The 20,244-nt window shown below is 34.6% G+C and overlaps 2 protein-coding genes across 2 annotated transcripts; one reads left to right on the top strand and one right to left on the bottom strand.

The window, feature by feature from the left end:
• Window positions 1–7,974: 7,974 nt before the first annotated feature.
• On the top strand, window positions 7,975–9,127 carry LOC132712818 (putative nuclease HARBI1). Its single transcript, XM_060695254.1, has one exon. The coding sequence runs from the start codon at window positions 7,982–7,984 to the stop codon at window positions 9,125–9,127; it is 1,146 nt and encodes a 381-aa protein (XP_060551237.1). The 5' UTR covers window positions 7,975–7,981.
• A 595-nt stretch (window positions 9,128–9,722) lies between these two features.
• LOC132712813 (uncharacterized) lies at window positions 9,723–15,407 on the bottom strand. The gene is made up of 4 exons (XM_060695248.1): window positions 15,106–15,407; window positions 13,386–13,687; window positions 12,562–12,750; window positions 9,723–11,641 (listed from the first exon to the last, which is right to left on the bottom strand). The coding sequence occupies exons 1-4, from the start codon at window positions 15,168–15,170 to the stop codon at window positions 11,037–11,039; spliced, it is 1,161 nt and encodes a 386-aa protein (XP_060551231.1). The 5' UTR covers window positions 15,171–15,407; the 3' UTR covers window positions 9,723–11,036.
• Window positions 15,408–20,244: the final 4,837 nt, after the last annotated feature.

Genomic DNA, 20,244 nt, shown 5'->3' on the forward strand with positions numbered 1-20,244 from the left:
GTTCCCTCCGTAAATGAATTTCCTTTCATGTGCTTTAAACCGCATGTTAATTGCTTGATTATTAAAAAAGTTATGCCGATTCAAAGTTAGTCCGACCCGCATCAAACGAAGTGTCATAAATCGGCTGTTCTCTCTCGGACCCCTACGTTTCACGATAAATAATTGCATAATACACAAATATCGCACCAGAGAGGGTCACAAGTTGCGGTAACATACTCTAACAACATTTTATGACCCCGTGACATCTGACCAATTAAAAAGCTGCTGATTAATATCAGTTTATAGCCGAAATTTCTTCAATTCTTAACGTGATTTACTCTCCGTCTAGTATCTGTCGCACATGTCACGTGACTATCGGTAAAATTTGAGGCACTCAGTGGGAGGAAATGGAACGCATTTGCGCACCGCTAGCGGGGTATTTAATTGTTTCCTTTTTGAAGTTTATTATTATTATCATCATCAGCATTATTATTTTGTTATACCAGTGTCACTCTGCCTGTGTATTCGTGTATGAAATTCCGTTAAAATATAAAATAAAATAACAAAAAAACTGAGCTTCTGACAGTCTATTAAAGTCCATGGTATATGTACAAATAAGAACGGGATATTATATATTTTTTCCACCAAATTGATAATGCTTCACATATTTTAATAGAAATAAAAGGTATTACTTGATCATTATGATCTGGCCTTCTTGACTTCTATAATGAATATCATCTAAGCACGGCATAGAGATTCAGTTTCTACCGGGATAGACAATAAATTTCATACTTTGTCCCAGATTTATTAGTACTGTGTCTGATTTACTGGCGAACAATTTATTTTCTCTGAAAATGTATTTTAATATCTTTTTTTATTCATAGAGAAATAATCATCCTTAGACAATCTAAAATGGTTTAGAAATTTGTCAGGGACACCTTAATTACCACAAGTCATATAGGCGTTCACATAAAAAATGTTGTCTGTTTTTGTTGTTGTTTTACTCGACATTGTTAGAAAACGAGGTTGAATGTAAAGTAAGCCCTTGAATCCGTACAAAAGTCTATCAACTCAATGTAATATCTATCAGATTAACGGGACAGACAAATTATTTTCACACATTATGGATATTTTAGCAACTACATTTTTAATCAACCCCGTGGTTGTGCGATTTGCCGCTATGCTTAATTATTTATGTTACGTACATTGGCCGACAATTTCTTAATTTATAAAAAATGCTAAATGTTGAGATATTCATAAAAGATGTACGGTAGTTGTACGATACATGTATTACGAGAAGTATGGACCAGTATTGACCTGTAATTCACGGATATATGGAACTACCGATTTCCCTCATTGATGCCTCAACAGGGGGCGGAGCGTTATCGATAATCGACAGGTTACGCGAGTAGCAGATACACATAGTATAGGTACCGTTTTAAAACGTTTAAAAACACATTTTTTTGGACTAACTGCTTCCAAAATTAAATCACGAATGTGTTCAGAAAAGGTTGATAAATCTACTTAGCAAAAAATCTCATTTTAGGTATTTTCAGTGATAATTGACTCCGTTGTCACCTTAAACTTGGATCAAGCAATATAATTTATAAAGTCTCAAAACTAAAAAAAAATCATTTTCTAAATTGTTTTTCTATTTTTTTTAACATGTGCATAATTTGAAAAGGACAAATTCTGTCAATTTGTAATGGAGGGACACCAGTCTCAACCTCCAGGTCTCCAGAGTCAACCCAACTACAGACTTTTCATAGAGTAGATATGTTGGGAAATATGTTGTGGTTTAGAACTGTTCATTATTAAAAAGAAAATGTGTAGCCGGCCGGATAGCTCAGTTGATCTTCTGTAAGTCATGGTCAAGCAGTGGTTTTTTAAGTTTTAACTGACAAAGGTTTGATTCATTTAACAGATTGTATTAAATTTGAAATGGACAAAGGCAGTATTGTATGCATGATACTTTAGATCTACAAAAGGCACTTGAATCACACTATACTGCACATGAAGAAGTTCTTCTTCTTCTTCTTGAAACTTATAGCATCTGCCATAGGTAATGACATTCTTACATGGATCAAGTCTTATTTATGATAGACAGCAGCTGGTGGATGTGGCTGGTACTCATTCTACTACTGCTACGAGTACCAATGGTGTTCCCCTGAGGTTCATTTTAGGTCCTCTTTTATGTCTAATATATGTCAATGACATGTCTGCAACCCTAAGCAATAAGCTTCAATTATATTCTGAATACTCATGCATCCTTGTATCTGGTTAAATAAATCTGAAGAAATTCTCTCTTATGGCATGAGTCTTATTAGTGATTTGTTAAGTGACTAAAAATTGTCTTTGCATCTTGGCAAAACAGGTCCTATTCCTTTTGGTTTAAGCTTCAACTTAAACTGGGCCTAGCCTCCAGGTCACATGTTATGGTACTGCTATAAAGTACACATCTTCTCTTAAGTATTTAAGTGCAAAACTTGATTAATTTTTTTGGCGTCGCCTTTGATGCTTTGCATCAATGCTTTTCTTGTGAAGTTTTGTGCCTTCAAGAACTGTTTCTGAGACAGTCTAGGTCTAAATGCGAACGATCCGACCTTTTGGTACAGTCAATCTAAAAACATTTTTGGAATTTCTGAGGGTCATGAATTTTCTTGAGTTTATAGATCTTCAGTGATAAGCTTTGCTGATGTCATTTTAACTTTAAAAAAAATGGTGTGTGCGAGTAACTATAGTTCATTCAACGTTAACAGCCATCTTGAAAATCACTGAGAGTTGATGACGTCATTCTGCACGTGCGCTCATTCACTCGCCCATTTTGGAAAAATAATGCCGAGTAGCAAGGCGGCCAAAATTACATAATGACCTAGATCTTGCCATAATGGCCCTGAAATACCCTAGCTTTTATTACTATATATAGTAACATGGGTATCAATAGTCAATTCTTCGATTCCGAGTCCGACGCATTAACCGCACTAACCACATCCTTATGGACAGTTAATGTATTCTGCACTACTTTTTGTTTGGTTTAATGAAAAAAAAATCTACAAAACAACAATTTTTCTTCAAAATTATATGTTAGGCTGTGTTTTAAAATGGAAAAACGCGATATTGGGTAATTTCAGGTAACTTGTCATCATTTTCTGTTAATGTGAAAATCAAGTAGATTGGTTATCGCTTAATTTATGAAAAAGGTCAGTCTTGAATGGATGTGATAATGTAAAATGCCAGTCTTTCCTTTAATAAGATGTCTTCTGATGCATTTCTGTTGCACATAATAAATGTCATTTTATAATAAATTCCGTTTCTACATTTCCAAGACAATTTTCAAACTTGCAACAATGTTAATGTTAAATAGTAACCCCTTTTTACGGAACTTTCAATTTCTATGCCCCTGCCATAAAATGGCCACAGTTGCACACATTCAACTCAAATCTGATATATGGACATATCATAGAACAAGGGGGCCATTGGCCCCAAAGTGCTCACCTGATGATATACTGTTATTTGTGTAAGGGCCAATTTTTACAATAGGGCAAACTTTGAACAACTATGGAAGAGGACCTATAGATGATATTAAAAAACCAAATATCTAAGCAATGTATCTTCAGACAAGAATATTTTTTAAGTTTTTACTTTATACATATAAGGAAAACCTATCACCGTCGTTGAGGGGCCAATTTTGACCCCATGGCTATACAATCATGTAATTTGAACAATCTTGGTAAACTACTAAAGTACCACTTCACAATGCTATGAGCCAAATATCTAACATCTAGTTTTTGTCAATTCATAGGAGAAGACGTTTTTACTATACATGTATATACATATAAGGAAAACCTACGCTCAGAGGCACTTATAACCCGACACTTACATTTCAAGAATTCGCGATTTAAACCCATAAGCAGCTACACCAGCACTTTCCCCGTAAACTTTAAATTCTTTAATGGAATGGCGCTCTTTCCACTTACCTAACCAACCATCAGTATTTACAAGTTCTTGAGCAAACTTTAGTGCTGTCTCTTCAATAATTGGACCAGAGATTGGCATATTTTCAGCACGTCCTCAAGGGACAGCTAAGTTCTACGACGTTTAGACGATGTTTCGTTCATTATGACTATGAAACTAATGCAAATTTCTGAAAAGACCATTATTTAACCTTAAGATTGTTCTGTCTTCATTGTAGTCAATTAAAGTTTGCTCACTTCTTACCTGTAAATGCCTTTGAAATTCATTCAGTTTGTAGAAATGTTGTTAATTGCATAAACATACATATTGTCCGATGCTAGATAATAAATAAGTACATCAAATGCAATAAAATCCCTAAATTCAAGTCAAGTCAAGTCAAATTTCCTTACAATTACACACATTTCATGTTATATTAACATGGTAATCGTGTTACGTGTACAAAATTTTATCATGTAACGAAGTTGATAAAAGGTATTTTTTTCGAATTTAAATTCTTTTTTTGAATATTTTATTATGTACTTTAAAATAAAACTCAAGACACTTGTACTCCGTAACATCCTCAAATCTTTCGTTGTTCAAGATAAAATTCTAGTTTGTTGTCGTCCATGATTTACAATAAACTTCATACAAATTTAATGATTTTTGAAAATCTTCAGCCGATTCAGATAAAATAACAGTGTCGTCAGCGTAGAGTAATAAAAATCACGAATTTCGTCTGCGTTTTGGTCATTCTGTACATACCGTGATTCCCATAGTGTCATTACTATTTGCAAAATAATCGTAAAGGTCGACCAAAAACATTAAAAAAGTAGAGGGGACAAGTTCACTCCTTGACTTCGTACTTTTCGAAATTATCGTCCGGAATTCAGAAATTAAAAGTTCCGGAATTCAGATGTATTATTAATTAATGTATTTAATTAATATTTTAATATATGTAATCTATGACCCCTGAGGTAGGGCCAATTTTTACCCCGGGGCAAACCTATGACACGCCAGGGCGGTGCCAATTTTGACATTAGGGACACAATTTGGACAACTTCGGTAGAGGACCTAAAGATGATACCATATACCAAATATCAAAGCTCTGGACATTTTACTTTTAAATTTGCATTTTTGAAACTCCTTTTCTGGCCCCGTGACAAACTGATGCAACAGACCAGAACTAATTGAACAACTTTGGCAGGGTACCACTCAAGGATCATTCCTTTTTGGTTATTGTGCAGTCATTTGGTTTCAGAGAAGATGTTGTTTAAAGAGATTGTTGATGACGCACGATGACGGACAGTAGAGGATCACAATATAGCTCACCAAGAGCACGTTTACACATTGATCTACTTTCTTGTCCTTTGATGTAGAGCTATGAAATTTTGACAATGTTCATAGTTTTAGATATAAAATTGATCTTTGATGTTACTTGACAAAGATAATTTATTGAAGTGACCTACTTTCTTGTCCTGATATACAGCCATGAAATCTGGACCAGGGTCCAGAAGCAGTTTCTGATGTTGGACTTTGATATTAGCTGACCTGGATGATTTTGATGAAATGACCTACTTTATGATGTACAGCTATGAAAGTTGGACCATGTGCATAGTTTCAGATGTAAAATGAAACTTTGATATCAGCTGGGCTAGAAATTTTAACGAAGTGACCTACTTTCTTGTCCGTGAAATATGGACCGTGTGCATAGTTTTAGATATAAAATTGAACTTTGATATAAGCTGACCTATACTTTTATTAAATGACCAACTTTCTTGTCTTTTGATGTAAAGCAATGAAATTTGGACCATGGACATAGTTTTAGATGTAAAAATGAATTTTGATATCAGCTGACCTAGATAATTTGACGAAGTGACCTACTCTATGATGTACAGATATGATATTTGGATGTAAAATTTAACACTGAAAAATATGGAAATGATACATGCATGGACAGACTAGACCTCTCTAAAATATTTTTGGTGCCCTCACTTTAGGGATGGGGCAAGTAGAGATGCCCTTCTCCATCCGTCAGTTCGTCTGAACAACTGAATAGGACAGAGGGCGATCTAACTGTAAACAGAACAGAGAAAAAAAGTTCATTCTGTAACAATAGAGGATGGGGCCAATTGCCCTCTATTAAACAAAAGAAATTAACAATAGAAATTGCCCTTTATTCCTCTTTGGTCGGATATCTGTCCATCCGTTCTCATGTTGTGTCGCATATACCTCTAAAAGTGGTGCTTGAGCTAGAGACAACACACTGATCAACCATTGATTAGCATTTGAAGTTGTGCATCTTGGATTGTGCATATGGATTTATTTAGTTTTGTCAGAGGTATTGGCCTTGGCATAGTAAAACATTTGTGTCGCGTGTAGCTCCAAAAAATATTTGATTTAGAGTCATAAAATTTAACAGCATGTGTAGTTGTGCACTTGGGACTTGGGGTTGGCCTGCGGATTATTCAGTTTTAGTTCACCCGAGCTAGCTCAGGGTGAGCTTTTAGGATCGTTTTAAATGTCTGTTGGCCGTCCACATTTGTTCGTTAACACTCTAAATGTCACATTTTTGCCTCAATCATCAGCAAAGTTTGTCAGGATGCTTGTCTAGGTAATTGCTCGGATGAGTTCGAACATGGGTCATCTCCGATAAAAAAAACTAGGTCACAGGAGCCAAAAATAGAAACATCTTCTGAACACTCTAATTGCTACTCTTGATCCCGAAGTCCTGGAAATTGGTCTGAAACAGAGCTGCATTACTGGTACTGCAGTATGTACTGCAGCGATATTGAAAGTACTGGTACTGATACTGAATTACTCTTACAAAATTTTGCTACTACTGGTACTGGTACTGCATTACTGTCTTAAAAAGTGGTGCTGCTACTGCATTACTAGGCAGTACTTTTGGTTTTGATAAAAATGTCATCAATTTTACTAAAGTAAAGCTGTAAATTCCATGTATTAATTTATTTTTGTGAAAAAGTAAGTTATCAAATCTATAAATAATTTTCTTCAATATTCCTTCAAATGTTAACATAGTATTCATCATAAAAAGAAGCACCAAAGACTAGAAGTAACAAGAGCCCGGTTTGAGCCGGGTGATGCTCCCCGAATAGGTTTTGGACACAGGAAAGTACACCTCTGGTAGTTTCAGAGTTATGTCCATGGAAAAAGTTCAAAGTGCAATAATTCCAAAATTAGGAAAGGCAGAGTTACTGTTCTTTGCACTGCACTTCTAATCACTGTTATCTATCAACTTACCAAATTTCTTGTTAATATCTCTTATGGTTTCCGAGTTATGTTCCGGACAACTTCAAAAAGTAAAAACAAACAAAGGGCAATTACTCCAGAATTAGGCAAAACAGAGTTATGATTCTCGTGCACTGCACATCTACCCATTGAGATACATCTACCTACAAAGTTTCATGTTGATATCTTTTATAGTTTTACAGCTATGTCCAGTACAAGATTTTTCTTAAAGGGGAGATAATTCAAAAGCCGGGCAAAATAGAGTTATGGTTCTTTGATACTGCACATCTACCCATTGAGATCTATTCACCTACAAAGTTTCATGTTGATATCTCTTAAAGTTTTAGAGTTATGTCCCGGACAAGATTTTTCTATAAGGGGAGAGGCTTAACAGAGTTATGGTTCTTTTGCACTGCACTTCTACTCAATGAGATCTATCTACCTACAATGTTTCATCTTGATATCTCTTATAGTTTTAGAGTTATGTTCCGGACAAAGTTCAAAGTGTTGAAATTAACAAAGGGCAATAACTCCAAAATTAGGACAAAAAGAGTTATTGTTCTTATGCACTGCAAATCTACCCATTGAGATCTATTCACCTACAAACCAGTTCATGTTTTATATGCCCCGGGTTTGCAGTTTAGAGTTATTAGAATCAACCTACCAAACCTGTTTGCGTAAATTATTAGTAACCTCACGAGACGAAGTCGAGTAACATAGGGCGCATTTGTTGCCGATAAACCAGTTTTAATCACCTGTTTAGTTTTAATCACCAAAACTGTGGGTTTATCAAGTAAAAATGGTGGACAATGTATCCAGATATCTAATTTTAGAAGAATTAATGTGTTCTGAATACGATGACAATATTCTTTTGCTACAAAAAATAACCAGGAACACAGTTTGTAGCATGGCTGTTGCCACCACAACATTTAGAGAAAGAAAAAAACGAATCCAGAACTATGTGGAGGGAGTATTGCCATATTATAGTGTTGATGATTTTAAGGACAGATTCCGAATCAGTAGGGAAACATTCGACTCGTTAGTAGAACAAATGATTCCATACATAGGTAAAGGGGAAATATGCGTTGAAAAGAAACTGCTAATATATGTCAAGTATATATCAACACAACAGACGTATCAAGCTTTGGCAGATATATTTGGGGTATGCGAGTATTCTGTTCACAAATGCATTCATGAAATTTCGGAGAAAGTTTGTAAACACTTGCTACCAGATTTAGTGAAATGGCCAGAGAAACGGACAGCTGATAGAACTGTAGATGGATTCCAGGAAATCAATGGTTTTCCAGGTGTCATTGGAGCGATTGATGGAAGTCATATCCCTATCAGCACCCCAACAGAATTCCCAGAAAACTGTATTAACAGAAAAGGTTACCCTTCCTTGATACTTCAAGCAGTTTGCGACTGTAACCTTAAGTTTTTAGATGTATATTGCGGGTGGCCTGGGTCAGTGCACGATGCACGAGTCCTTAGAAATTCCCCGTTATTCAAGAGTGCTTCAGCAGCTGAAAGTGAAGAAATCTACATGTTTCCCATCAACACACATCTACTTGAAGATTCAGCCTATCCACTATCCAACTGGTTTATGGTACATTTTAAGGACTTTGGAAACCTCAATGAAATCCAGAAAAGGTACAATTACAAACATAGTTCAACAAGAATCTGCATAGAAAGAGCTTTTGGAGCTCTGAAAGGACGCTTTCGCAGACTGAAATTTGTGGATCTGACAGACATCAAAGCTATTGTGCATGTTGTACTAAGTTGTTGTTGTCTTCATCAACTTTGTCTGTACAACAGTGCTGAGGACATCCTGGAATTCATACCGGATAGCGCCGAGGACAACGAAGAGGTCAACAATTTTATGGACATTTGTAAAACATGTGCGTCAGCTGACGTGAAACGAAAAGCCATTGCCGACCTATTGTAACTTTGAACAGTACATGCATTATGGTGTATACCAAGTGGCAGTTTTATTTACAGATAAGATAATACATAACTGATTTAGTCAAAATTAAAAAGAAAACATTCATAAGCTGTGTTTCTCTTTTATTTAACTGAATGTTATAAACATAACAACACATGTAACAGAAAAGAAATTTTCTTAATTAATCTTGTACACTGTACACTTTTTCCTACAAGTCTTAAAAGTAAAATAAAGAATCTCCAATGAAAATATGATCAGTTGTGAAAAAAATCTAGAACAATATTAATTTCCACCTTCTCACATATGAAAAATAACTCACATATCATAACTAAACATGTCTAAAAAAAAGTACATGTCGAGTCAATTTACCCTAAAACTTTAAAAAAGACAAGGGCATTAAAAACTGTTAGCACAAACAAGGGTTCATCGTACGATTGTAGTTTCCACAATAATAAATGATCAAATAAAGCTCAAATAAAAACAAGTATACTTGAATTTCGAAACTGGTTTTCTTACAACAGGAATTTTGTTTCCATCATTTAGCTGATATTTGCTAAAATGCAAATTCAAAGTCTATCTTAAAATATTAAAAGATATATAAGTTCTGTCTGCAAAGGTATCGGTATCAGCTACTGTGTACAACAACGATGAGTGCCAAGCATATCTTTACCATTTAAACTTGCGCTCTGCCTTGTGTCTGCATGACCTTGAACTGTTACAAGAATGGACCAATAAACACACGCCATTTCATTATGTTAAACATTTCTGCTAAATTACTCCAGGCAGTTAAGAGAGATAAGGTGTGGAGACTTAACATATATAAAACCATTGTAAAGTGGAAGTTTGAAGCTCAAGTACTATATTGAAATTGTGTCAGTATAGCTTAAAACTGTACTGGACACATTATCTCAATAGCAAATACACAAATAAATTCAAAATCTTTAAGCAGTTTAAAAGATATGAAGCTAATACGACTCGCAGAAGTGAGCACACACAGAAAAACACACATATATCGCCCTACAGCTGTTCAATGGGGCATATTATAAATTCCATAGGTTTGAAATTCCTAAAATCATTTTAATAATATTTACTGCAGTATAGTTGATCTTACAAAAAAATAAACTAGAAGGCCACAACAATTTTTACAGCATGTCAAGAAAACTTGCTTTATACATACGTTTATAAAGAAGTTTCCACTATACTATTAATAAAACCACGCAGAATTTCCTTCTTAAATCCCTTTAAAGCCATGTTTTGAATGGAGCACAATTCAAAACTGAATCATATTAAGTCTATGGCAGAACTTCTTCCGAGAAGATCATTACTTTTATCATTTAATTTTAAAAACACTGTACATTTTGGATATCTAAAGAATGTAAGTCAGGTGCATTCTTTGCACGAAACACAAAATGACCAATTAAGTCAACAAAGTAGATATAAGAACACCTGGACCTTAAACTGGGCAAAAATTAGCAAACAAATTTGGCAGGTAATCTGCTGCCTAGTTGAAATGAAATGTTAGAACACTTTAAAAACTAACCATCTTACTTTAACAAGAAAACTGAGTAAGGTTTTATAAATTTCAAAACACTAATGTCTGTTCTTCAGACAGAACTTCCAAATCAGAATGAATTAGCACATTAACAATCCAGCAAACTGATACTTAATCAAGTGATTGCGTACTACATGTTGATCATTTTCAAACAGGTGATACTGTTATATGTGTAAATTACTTTCAAATAAGTGATACTTTTCTTTATGTTGAGCATTTTTCAACAAGCTGTACTGTTCTAAGTGTTGAGCATTTTCAAGCAAGCCATACCATTTTATGTGCTGAGCATATTAAAACGCAATCAGTTCTAGGTGCTGAGCATTTTAAAACAAGCAATACTGTTGTCCAGCTTTCTTAACTTCAATCTTTCAGTAATTTTGACAAAAGTTCAATTTTCTGTTTTTCAGTTGTCATTCTATCTTCATGTTGCTTTCTTATCTCAGTTAGTAACTCCCTTTGCTCTTCTTTCATATCTTCTATTAACTGTATTACTGTATCGGTTTTGTTTTTTCTTGTTTTTTGCTTTTTTTTCTTGATTGGTGAACTACATGTAGAAGCTCCTGGTTCTTCACTACCTGTGCTAGATTCACTTTCACCAGCTTCAGCTGTGATACAAGCCATTGATCCTTCACAATGTAATGGAGTAACATTTGGTCTGTACCCATATATTTCTCCAATTTCTTTAAAGAAAGGGCATTCCTTTCTATCAGCACCAGATTTTCGGTTATTATCAATTGTGTCTCTGTATGCTTTTGTCATGTTTTTCCATTTTTGTTCACACTGCTGCCATGTTACTGGTAACAGGTGTTCAGTAATTTTGTTTGCAATTTCTTGCCAAACTGTCTTTTTCTTAATAGCTGGTTTCTGAAATTTTGCTTCATTCTCTTTATAAAGTGCTATTAACCTAAGAACAGCAGGTCTCGTCCACTGAAAACTTGGGCTTTGCAATACTTCGTTCTGTGATACTGAAATAAAGTAAGACTTTTACAAATTTAAGTGATAAGAGAAAGAAACTACATAGCCATTTCGGGTTCACCTAAGCCTCAGGGACTTCTTTCTGTGGACCAAAATGTGGTTACAGAACACATATTGGTCCTTTAGACCTTTACCTTGCTTGGCCATCCCTTAAAAAATACAGTTTTTGGTGCTCCAATTTGAAAAGGGTATACAGTTCACTTGTGCCCAATTGTCTTACGTATGTCCATTCATCCTGCTGCTTTACAAGCAAGGCATTGTGGAACTACTGGTAGTGACTAATAAGCTCTGACAAGAGCTGTTCGTAAGACAGTGCGCTCGACTTTTCTAAGTGCTTGACACTAAATCAGAACTTTGCCAGTAAAAGGGGCTTAACTTAATAAAATAATTAATTCCCAGTTTTGGATTGTTTCGCCTGGTGTAGACTTTAAGTCAAAAGCTAAAAAGGGCCATAACTCTGTCAAAAATAACTTTAAAATAGGATTATCTGCCTTGCTGGTATGGGTTCCCCTTTCGAGAGTGAACAACTATTCCAATTTCCAAGTTTCAAGTGAATACCTTTGATAGTGTTTGAGAAAATGAATCGCCAGAAAAAATCACATGCAGACGCAGACCCACCCGCAGACGATCAAGTGACGACAATACCTTGACTTTTTTTCTACGAAAAGTCGAGCTAATAAAACACAAAATATTCAAATAATTTTTAGAGTTCTACCTCTTCTTAGAAACCAGTGATGCAATTTTCTTTTAAAATCTGAACTCTCATTTTATTAACCTTACAAAGCATATTTCTTCTGCTGTTACCTATCTTTCAAGAAACTTGCACCTTGCTTTTAAAGGAAACTTAAGCTAGGGCTTCTAATTTGCACAATGACACAGATTCCCATCTCAAAATCAGTTTTTTGATTACCTTTTGCCTTGCAGCTTTCCGACAAAGTACCAGGTGGACTGTCATCTGTGGATGAGTTATGAGGTGGACTGTCACCTGTGGATGAGTTACGAGGTGGGGTGTCATCAGTGGATGAGTTACAAGGTGGATTGCCATCTGTGGAGTAGTAACCAGGTGGGCTGTCATTTGGTAAATTGGGCTTCTGGGTTTCTGTGTGAAATAAACAAATATTTACTCTATACAATCCCACTCAAGTATCTATACCTCATGTTTTCAATTAGATTAGGGATTTAGCCTCAAATCTATCTCAGAACTTTCAAAAGTATTTGTATATCGAGGGGAAATGAGGAAGAGATCTAAGTGCTTCTTTATTTATATGCACTTATACCTCTTTCACATTCACCACTCGATATGTATCCTGGATATAACTATTTTTACTATCAAACAATAGAACTACAGACTGACTTGATCATGAAACTAAACCAAATGTGCTATATGTTTAGCATGTTTAGTTTAAAGATAGTTATTTTAAACTGATTGTAAACAAAAGCTCTTGCAACATATTACTTTTATTCAATAACTTTTTGAAGTTCACATCAGTGACTCACTGTATGCTACTTTTGAAAAGGAACATTTAAATCGAAGTAGAAGGTGTCGTACAATAACAGTCAAAGCAGATGGCGAATCCATGTTTTGCATGTGGCTACAATCTACAAGTTCATGCTGCACATAGTGCATACTGAGTGAGTTGGCACTAAAGCTAAGTAGGATATTGCTTTGGTGATTACCAAGTTGAAAGTGTTTAAAAGCTCTAACTGATAAGCAGTGGGTTTAACCTGACTAACCTTCAGCAGCCATGCAAATCCACCTGTCAAAATCATCCCTGTCAACCAAAGTGTTAACAACCCATGGATGTAATGCTTCAACTGCTTGCTTGCCAAGTTGATTTAAACGTTTTTGAACACCATCATACACTACTTCACTGTAGTTCTTTACTATGACGGGAATGTCAGCAGGCTCTACAGATTTTCTAAGTTCATTGCCGTAGGTTTCATCGCAAGCCAAGTATGATTTCAATGTAGCTGGCGACAAATACCGATGAAACTGTATAGGCACGACTGTACATAACGGCCCAATTGCCATGATTCTGAAAATATAAGTAAATTTATCTGCAACAGTAATTTAATGAGGATATTAGAGGAAATATGTATTAAAATATATTTTAGGCCTCGCAGGTCAACGGCTTGTAAGTGTGACAGACCAGCATGTTAACACAAGCAAAGGTGTCAGTGCTTTTGACCCTGACCATCGAAAAATAACACTATTTTTAACCGACAGTTTCCTAGATAATACGCTATTACAAAAAGCATCGCTTTAATTATCTGGCATTTTCAGTGTCTGTAGTTATTTCACACCACCTAAAAATTAATTAACAGATTAATTGTAGAGGTGTAAGGATTCATCCATGCATCGCAATCCACTATTCAACTAATGTATGCATCACAAGTAAAATGCCAATGGCCATGCATACAAGGTGATGCAATATGTTTATTTTTACCTTGCAATGCACCTTCGTTTTATGTGCACTATTGTTTATACAGAAAAGCACTTCACGAAATGGAAATGTCAACCATATACTAATTGTGACTTGTCAGATTAAATAATGCGATGAATATTCCTATTATGATATAGTTGTCATCTTTCATTGCAATTTAGGCTGCGTGTGAGGTAGTAAGACCCTAGTTGACATACAACTTGTCATTTTAAAAAATATTGTCATTAAATGGTTATGAATAATTTATTACTCTTTTTCTAACACTGACATATAGCCTGGAACCCCGTTGTATCGATCTATTTACCCATAAATCACAACTGCAGTCAAAAAATTTAAATTTCCCTGAATCTTTATTTTGTATCATTTATTTTGATTCTTTTGTCAAAAATATTACATGACAAACATCACTGATATATAGTTTTTAGCTTTGGAATAAACGGTTATTTACAGATATGTCAAACAGGTTTGAAGAATTAGGTCACGCCATTATATCGATGCATTGTGAGAATCGCTCAGTTAGTCCAAGTTTTGGAAGTCTGACCCATCTTTATGCTAGATTTTTCAGTCAATTAGAATCAAAGATGTCTGTTTTAAAATGTCAGCATAAATTTAGGAACTTTCAACAGGCAGTAAATGTGTTTTTAATAAGAACACACTAATTATAAGTCTATTTATTATCTACAAAGTCTGACGGTACTGGAAACATGTTTTTGACCACTTTTACGGCACAAAACAAATGCGAAAGATTTTCGTGACACTGTTGTAAATGTTAGCAATCAGTTGCTAGTGCATTTTGCAAAAAAATCGAAAGATTTGTAAATAGATCGATACAATGAATAGCACGATACAATGGGGTTCCACTATATAGGTTAGGAATTGACTTGATAAATGCAACATCACAAGTTATACTTATAAAGCATTATAAGCTGTGTCATACAACTTTGCAACTAATAAGTAACATTACTGTTCCGCTTAAAATGTTTAAAAAATTATGCTCATTTGTCAATTACCGATTTGAATTTTGGTCCAACATTCCTTCATGTTTGGCTGCCGCCATTTTTCCAGGAAAGTGCATGTATGTTCGGACAACCTAAACCGATCAAACTGCACCTGGAGGCAGTTTGGTCAGTTTGCTAAACCGGTTCTTGTTTCCGCTTCTAAAAACAACTAAATCAGTTTTAGTTTAAGTGAAAAACTGAAAAACAAATGTAGGGTTTACAAAACGGGTTTGAAACCAAACTAAGTTTATCGGCAACAAATGCGCCCCTAGTTGATACATGCTTATTAATTGGTATCACGTAACGAAGTATTTTAGTGCATTTACTTGTCCATAAAGATGCTATATAAATGAAACTAGAACTATCGCTGAATGCGATTCATACCCCCACCAATGTCCTTGACAGAAGACGACTTGGAAAGGTGGTTAAGGGAATAACTTAAGTGGCGCAAATACATAAAAAGAAATTATCTCTGGTGAAAAAAAGACTAATTGTACAGGTAAAAGTATAAATATTCATTATCAAATCAAATGTTCGAAACAGTTACAAATAACCTTTCATTTTCCCAATATTAAACTTTTTATAATAAGTCAATTTTTGACCTTAAAGTGTGGCCTTGACTTTCAGCTGGCACCAGGGTAAGATGGATTCTGCACATCGCCCAGTTGGGTGAACATTTGAGTAAAGTTTGAAGAAAATCCTTCCATTAGTAAAGAATTTAAAAGAGTGGACACAACATATCATCTAGTATTAATTGTATGTAAATTTAAAGACTCAAAAAAGGGGCATAACTTTTGTTAAAATGCAATACAGTGTTATGAAACTTGACCAGCATATCTTCATTGTGACCTTTCATATATATTTTAAGTTTCAAGCAAATACCTTTTCTAGATTCAGAAATATTCATATAAATGTTAAAATTTAAGAATATATTTAAGTCAATTTTTGACCTTCAAGTGTGACCTTGACCTGAAGCCGGCAAAAGGGTGACATGGGTTCTGCACATTTCCTTGTTGAGGTGAACATTTTGAGCCAAGATTGAAGAAAAATCATTCAATAAGTGTAGGACTTACAGAGCGGACACGACATACTGTCTATTATTTGTTTGTTTGATATTTGATCTTCAATTGTGACCTTGACCTTGAGCTGACACATGGGCAACATGGGTTCTGCACATCCCCTTGTTGAGGTGAACATTTTAGCCAAGTTTGAAGAAAATCCTTCAATTATTGTAGGACTTACAGAGCGGACATGACATATTGTTTGATATTTGACCTTCAATTGTGACCTTGACGTTGAGCTGACACATTGGCAACATAAGTTCTGCACATCCCCTTGTTAAGGTGAATATTTGAGCCAAGTTTGAAGTAAATCTTTCAATAAGTGTAGGAGTTACAGAGCGGACACGACATACTGTCTAATATTTGATTGTTTGATATTTGACCTTCAATTGTGACCTTGACCTTGAGCCTACACATACACAACATGGGTTCTGCACATCCCCTTGTTGAGGTGAACATTTGAGCCAAGTTTGAAGAAAATCCTTCAATTATTGTAGGACTTACAGAGTGGACACAACATACTGTCTGATATTTGATTGTGTTTGATATTTGACCTTCAATTGTGACCTTGACCTTGAGCTGACATATGAGCAACATGGGTTCTGCACATCCTCTTGTTGAGGTGAACATTTGAGCCAAGTTTGAAGAAAATCCTTCAATTGGTATAGGAGTTATAGAGCGGACACGAAAATGGAGACGGACCGACCGACGGACGGACGGACCGACCGACCGACCGACCGACGCGACAAAGCGAATCCATTATAGCCCCCCCCACATTTTGTGGTGGGGGTATAATTAGCAACTGCCAAAACGAAAGATTTCTCTGCGAAAAAAGTGGAAATGAAATGTGCACACTTGTTTCCCGTCAGTATGATAGATAGATCTCCACGTTAGAATTTTACGATTGATTATTTTCTTTATTAGTTTTATACAATAGAGAATAGATTTCAAATCGTTTTGACAAAAAATATTCGTTTTTACAAAAAAACACTAAATAAACCCTTTATGATATACAAATACCGTAAAATTGTGATAATAAATTGAAAACAAAAAAAAACCCCAACAATTTTAAAGGGTTGGGATGAAGCAGGTACATACGTACCTGGATGAAGGCACAACTGTGCAAGCCTTTCCTTTTAAAAGGAAACTTTAATTTTACAATAGCTTAAGCTCTTACATTTGGTTTGCTATTGCTGATCATGGTCATGCAACTACATAGTTAGGAAAAGAAGCAGACGCTTGTTTTGGTTGAGTCTATTATGTTCTATTTAGGGGGTGAGTTGTCATACACACATTTACAATTTATATGCATTTATTTTTTTCCAATGATTGTTATTACATGTATCTTAAATGCTTCTGGGATTGTTGTTTTATCAATTCATTTGTAAATAAGATTGTTATATGTCTATTAACGGAATAATTTTAATGAACACACCTTTATGTGTATTGATAACGTGATGGTTTAAGCCAATGAAAACACATCAATATTATTACAATCAGGCAGAGAAAAAGTTTGCAAAGAGAAAATCGATCATTTGTATGTAGCAAACAAACTTTGAATTGAAAGTATTTTTTCATATCTTTTCGGCAGGAAAAACTGTCCGAGGAGGGCCAGGCATTTTCGTATCGTAAAATGGCTGCCATTTACAGTATCAAGTGATTATCCCAAGCACCACCGCGACTTAGCGCAGGAATTATAAATATAGCTAACCTCGGCGCGTCGCATAGGATGGAAAGTACCTTTTTCATATTTTAATGTAAAAAATATTTACAACTGTGTCTTTCGTTTTTTTTATCAATATATAACCAATAATGATGTTAATATGAATAAATAATCATATCTATGACTTACAATGAAATTTTACCTTTAGTGTATTAAAAAGGTTTTTAGTTTCCTGTAATTTTATTCTGTGATTATGCTTCAAAGCAGTCAATTGACCGTGAGTTTTCTTTTCATATTTTGATTTCCTTGAAATCATTTTTCTCATCTGAAGGCATGCAACTTTAATATGATGATGTTTAAAGATATAAAATATCTCATGACATGTTTGTTCATTTTACATTACACCTTTAATGCAGCAAACATAAAAAGTCTTCACAAAAAGTAGTATGCAATCGTACCTATATTACATACGAATGTATGTAATATTTTTCTTGTTTATCTCCTACGTAGGAGTTATAAAGGCCTACGTAGGAGTTGCAAGGTCCTACTTAGGAGTTCTCTTTTTTTATAGAACATGTTAAATTGGCATCAGGACGCTTCCGTAATCTTCCCTTTTCTAGATTTTTACACTCGCAAAAGAAGGCGCAAGCCCTGTTTTGTGGCCCCACACTTCATTTCAGTGTAATTATATTTTTCAGGTCCTTCAGGATCATTATTGCTGACGATTGAATACTGCCGAAACCAGGACTTGAGCGATGTCCCACGTAACATTATTTACCATGACCACCTCGAGTTTGGAATTGTCAGTTTTTGGGGAGGCTATGCCTCCCCAATGTTAATACCATCCGTCAAATCTTACTGCCGCGGTAATCAGGTCAAAAGATAGTACCTTGATTTTTTCTAAGCTGACTCATCACTCATCACAGACATTTACAATATGAAAATATGTTCATTCTTTTATTTCATATCTGCAATTTGTAAAGATAATAATTCTCTGAAAAACTCTTGATTTTTGTTTGTTATTTTTTTCAAAATCACTACTCCGTGATGTCAAACTGCCGCGGTAATCAGGTTTAGGCATACGTACGTTGGTAATAAATAGTTCTGGTATGAAAACCCTTCTATATAATAACTTTATCAATATTTTTTTTAACAAAAAGCATAAATGAAAATTTAAAGGTAAATGCTTTAATTAGGTGGCAAATATTCTTTATTATGTTTGAAAACAATTTTCCAATTACTACGCAGCGACCAAGTGTTTATGACGGGTCATTAACTAGAACGTTGCAACACCGTAGTCTCAATATCACGCATGTTCTTTTGTTGTAATAAACCATTAAGAGTCCTTAATATTTTTTTAAAGACAAACAATAGTAAACTGTCGCTTACATCAGAGACATTGATCATGCTTGCGTAAAAACTAAGGAAAACTAACTTATTAGTACACCTTAGGAGGTTGTACGCGGAAAACGCTCATAAACCGCTATATCATATAGCTGTTAGTAAATATTTTGCATACATTTAACTAAAAATTCACTAATGGTGATGAACATATAGTTTGAAAACATTATATTCTTAAACCATGTATCGCCGAAAAAAAACTATTTAACTACAAAATCCGTAAGGACCCCCACAAGATTACATTTAATATTAGCAAAATAAAAAAAGCAATACTTATATTTTCATCTTACATAATTCATTTATCAAACTTTTAACATAAAAGTATCTTTTAAAACTATGTCTGGCAATTGACAGATCCCTACTCTGATCTTTTATTTGTAAAGGAATAAATTTAAACATATGCTCTTTTAAATTGTTTAGGAATATTTTGTAGTGAAAGTCTTAATATATCCACTAATCTCATAATTAGAACAAGCAATTATCATAGTATTGCAAGCAATTCATAAGTCCCCTACCGTTTAGAACCCCAGCATCATTCTGATTTCAATTTTACCAGTGAATGAATGACATGAATGAACTTAAATCTTTTGAGTTCTAAGTTTGTCTATTTCACAGTAATGTGTTAAGTTTCCCTGCCTAGTAAGGAAATTATGTTTATACAACCTTGTCATATTATTACGATGTGGGATTTTAAAGTAAATCCTATAAGGAATGAAGAAGTTGGAGTAAAAAATACCAATTTCTCGAAAAAAATCTAAGTTCAAGGGGGACATAATTCTGGAAATAGTCTTGCTAGAGTATTTAACCTTCTCAAAAATGTTGAGTGATAATAAGAAACATATATATGAAGTTTGAAGTAGATACATTAGGAAATAAAGAAGTTATTTAAAAAAGACAACATTTTTATTCCATAAAAATTCTAAGTTCAAGGGAGGTAATACTGATAATTTTTGTGCTAGAGTTGTAAACCTTGTCACATAATTATGATGTGGTTGATGACCAGAAACTTATATTTAAAGTTTGAAG

The sequence above is a fragment of the Ruditapes philippinarum genome, unplaced genomic scaffold, assembly GCF_026571515.1.
Source record: "Ruditapes philippinarum isolate M1 unplaced genomic scaffold, ASM2657151v2 ctg106_1_1_1_1, whole genome shotgun sequence".
Classification (NCBI taxonomy): domain Eukaryota; kingdom Metazoa; phylum Mollusca; class Bivalvia; order Venerida; family Veneridae; genus Ruditapes; species Ruditapes philippinarum.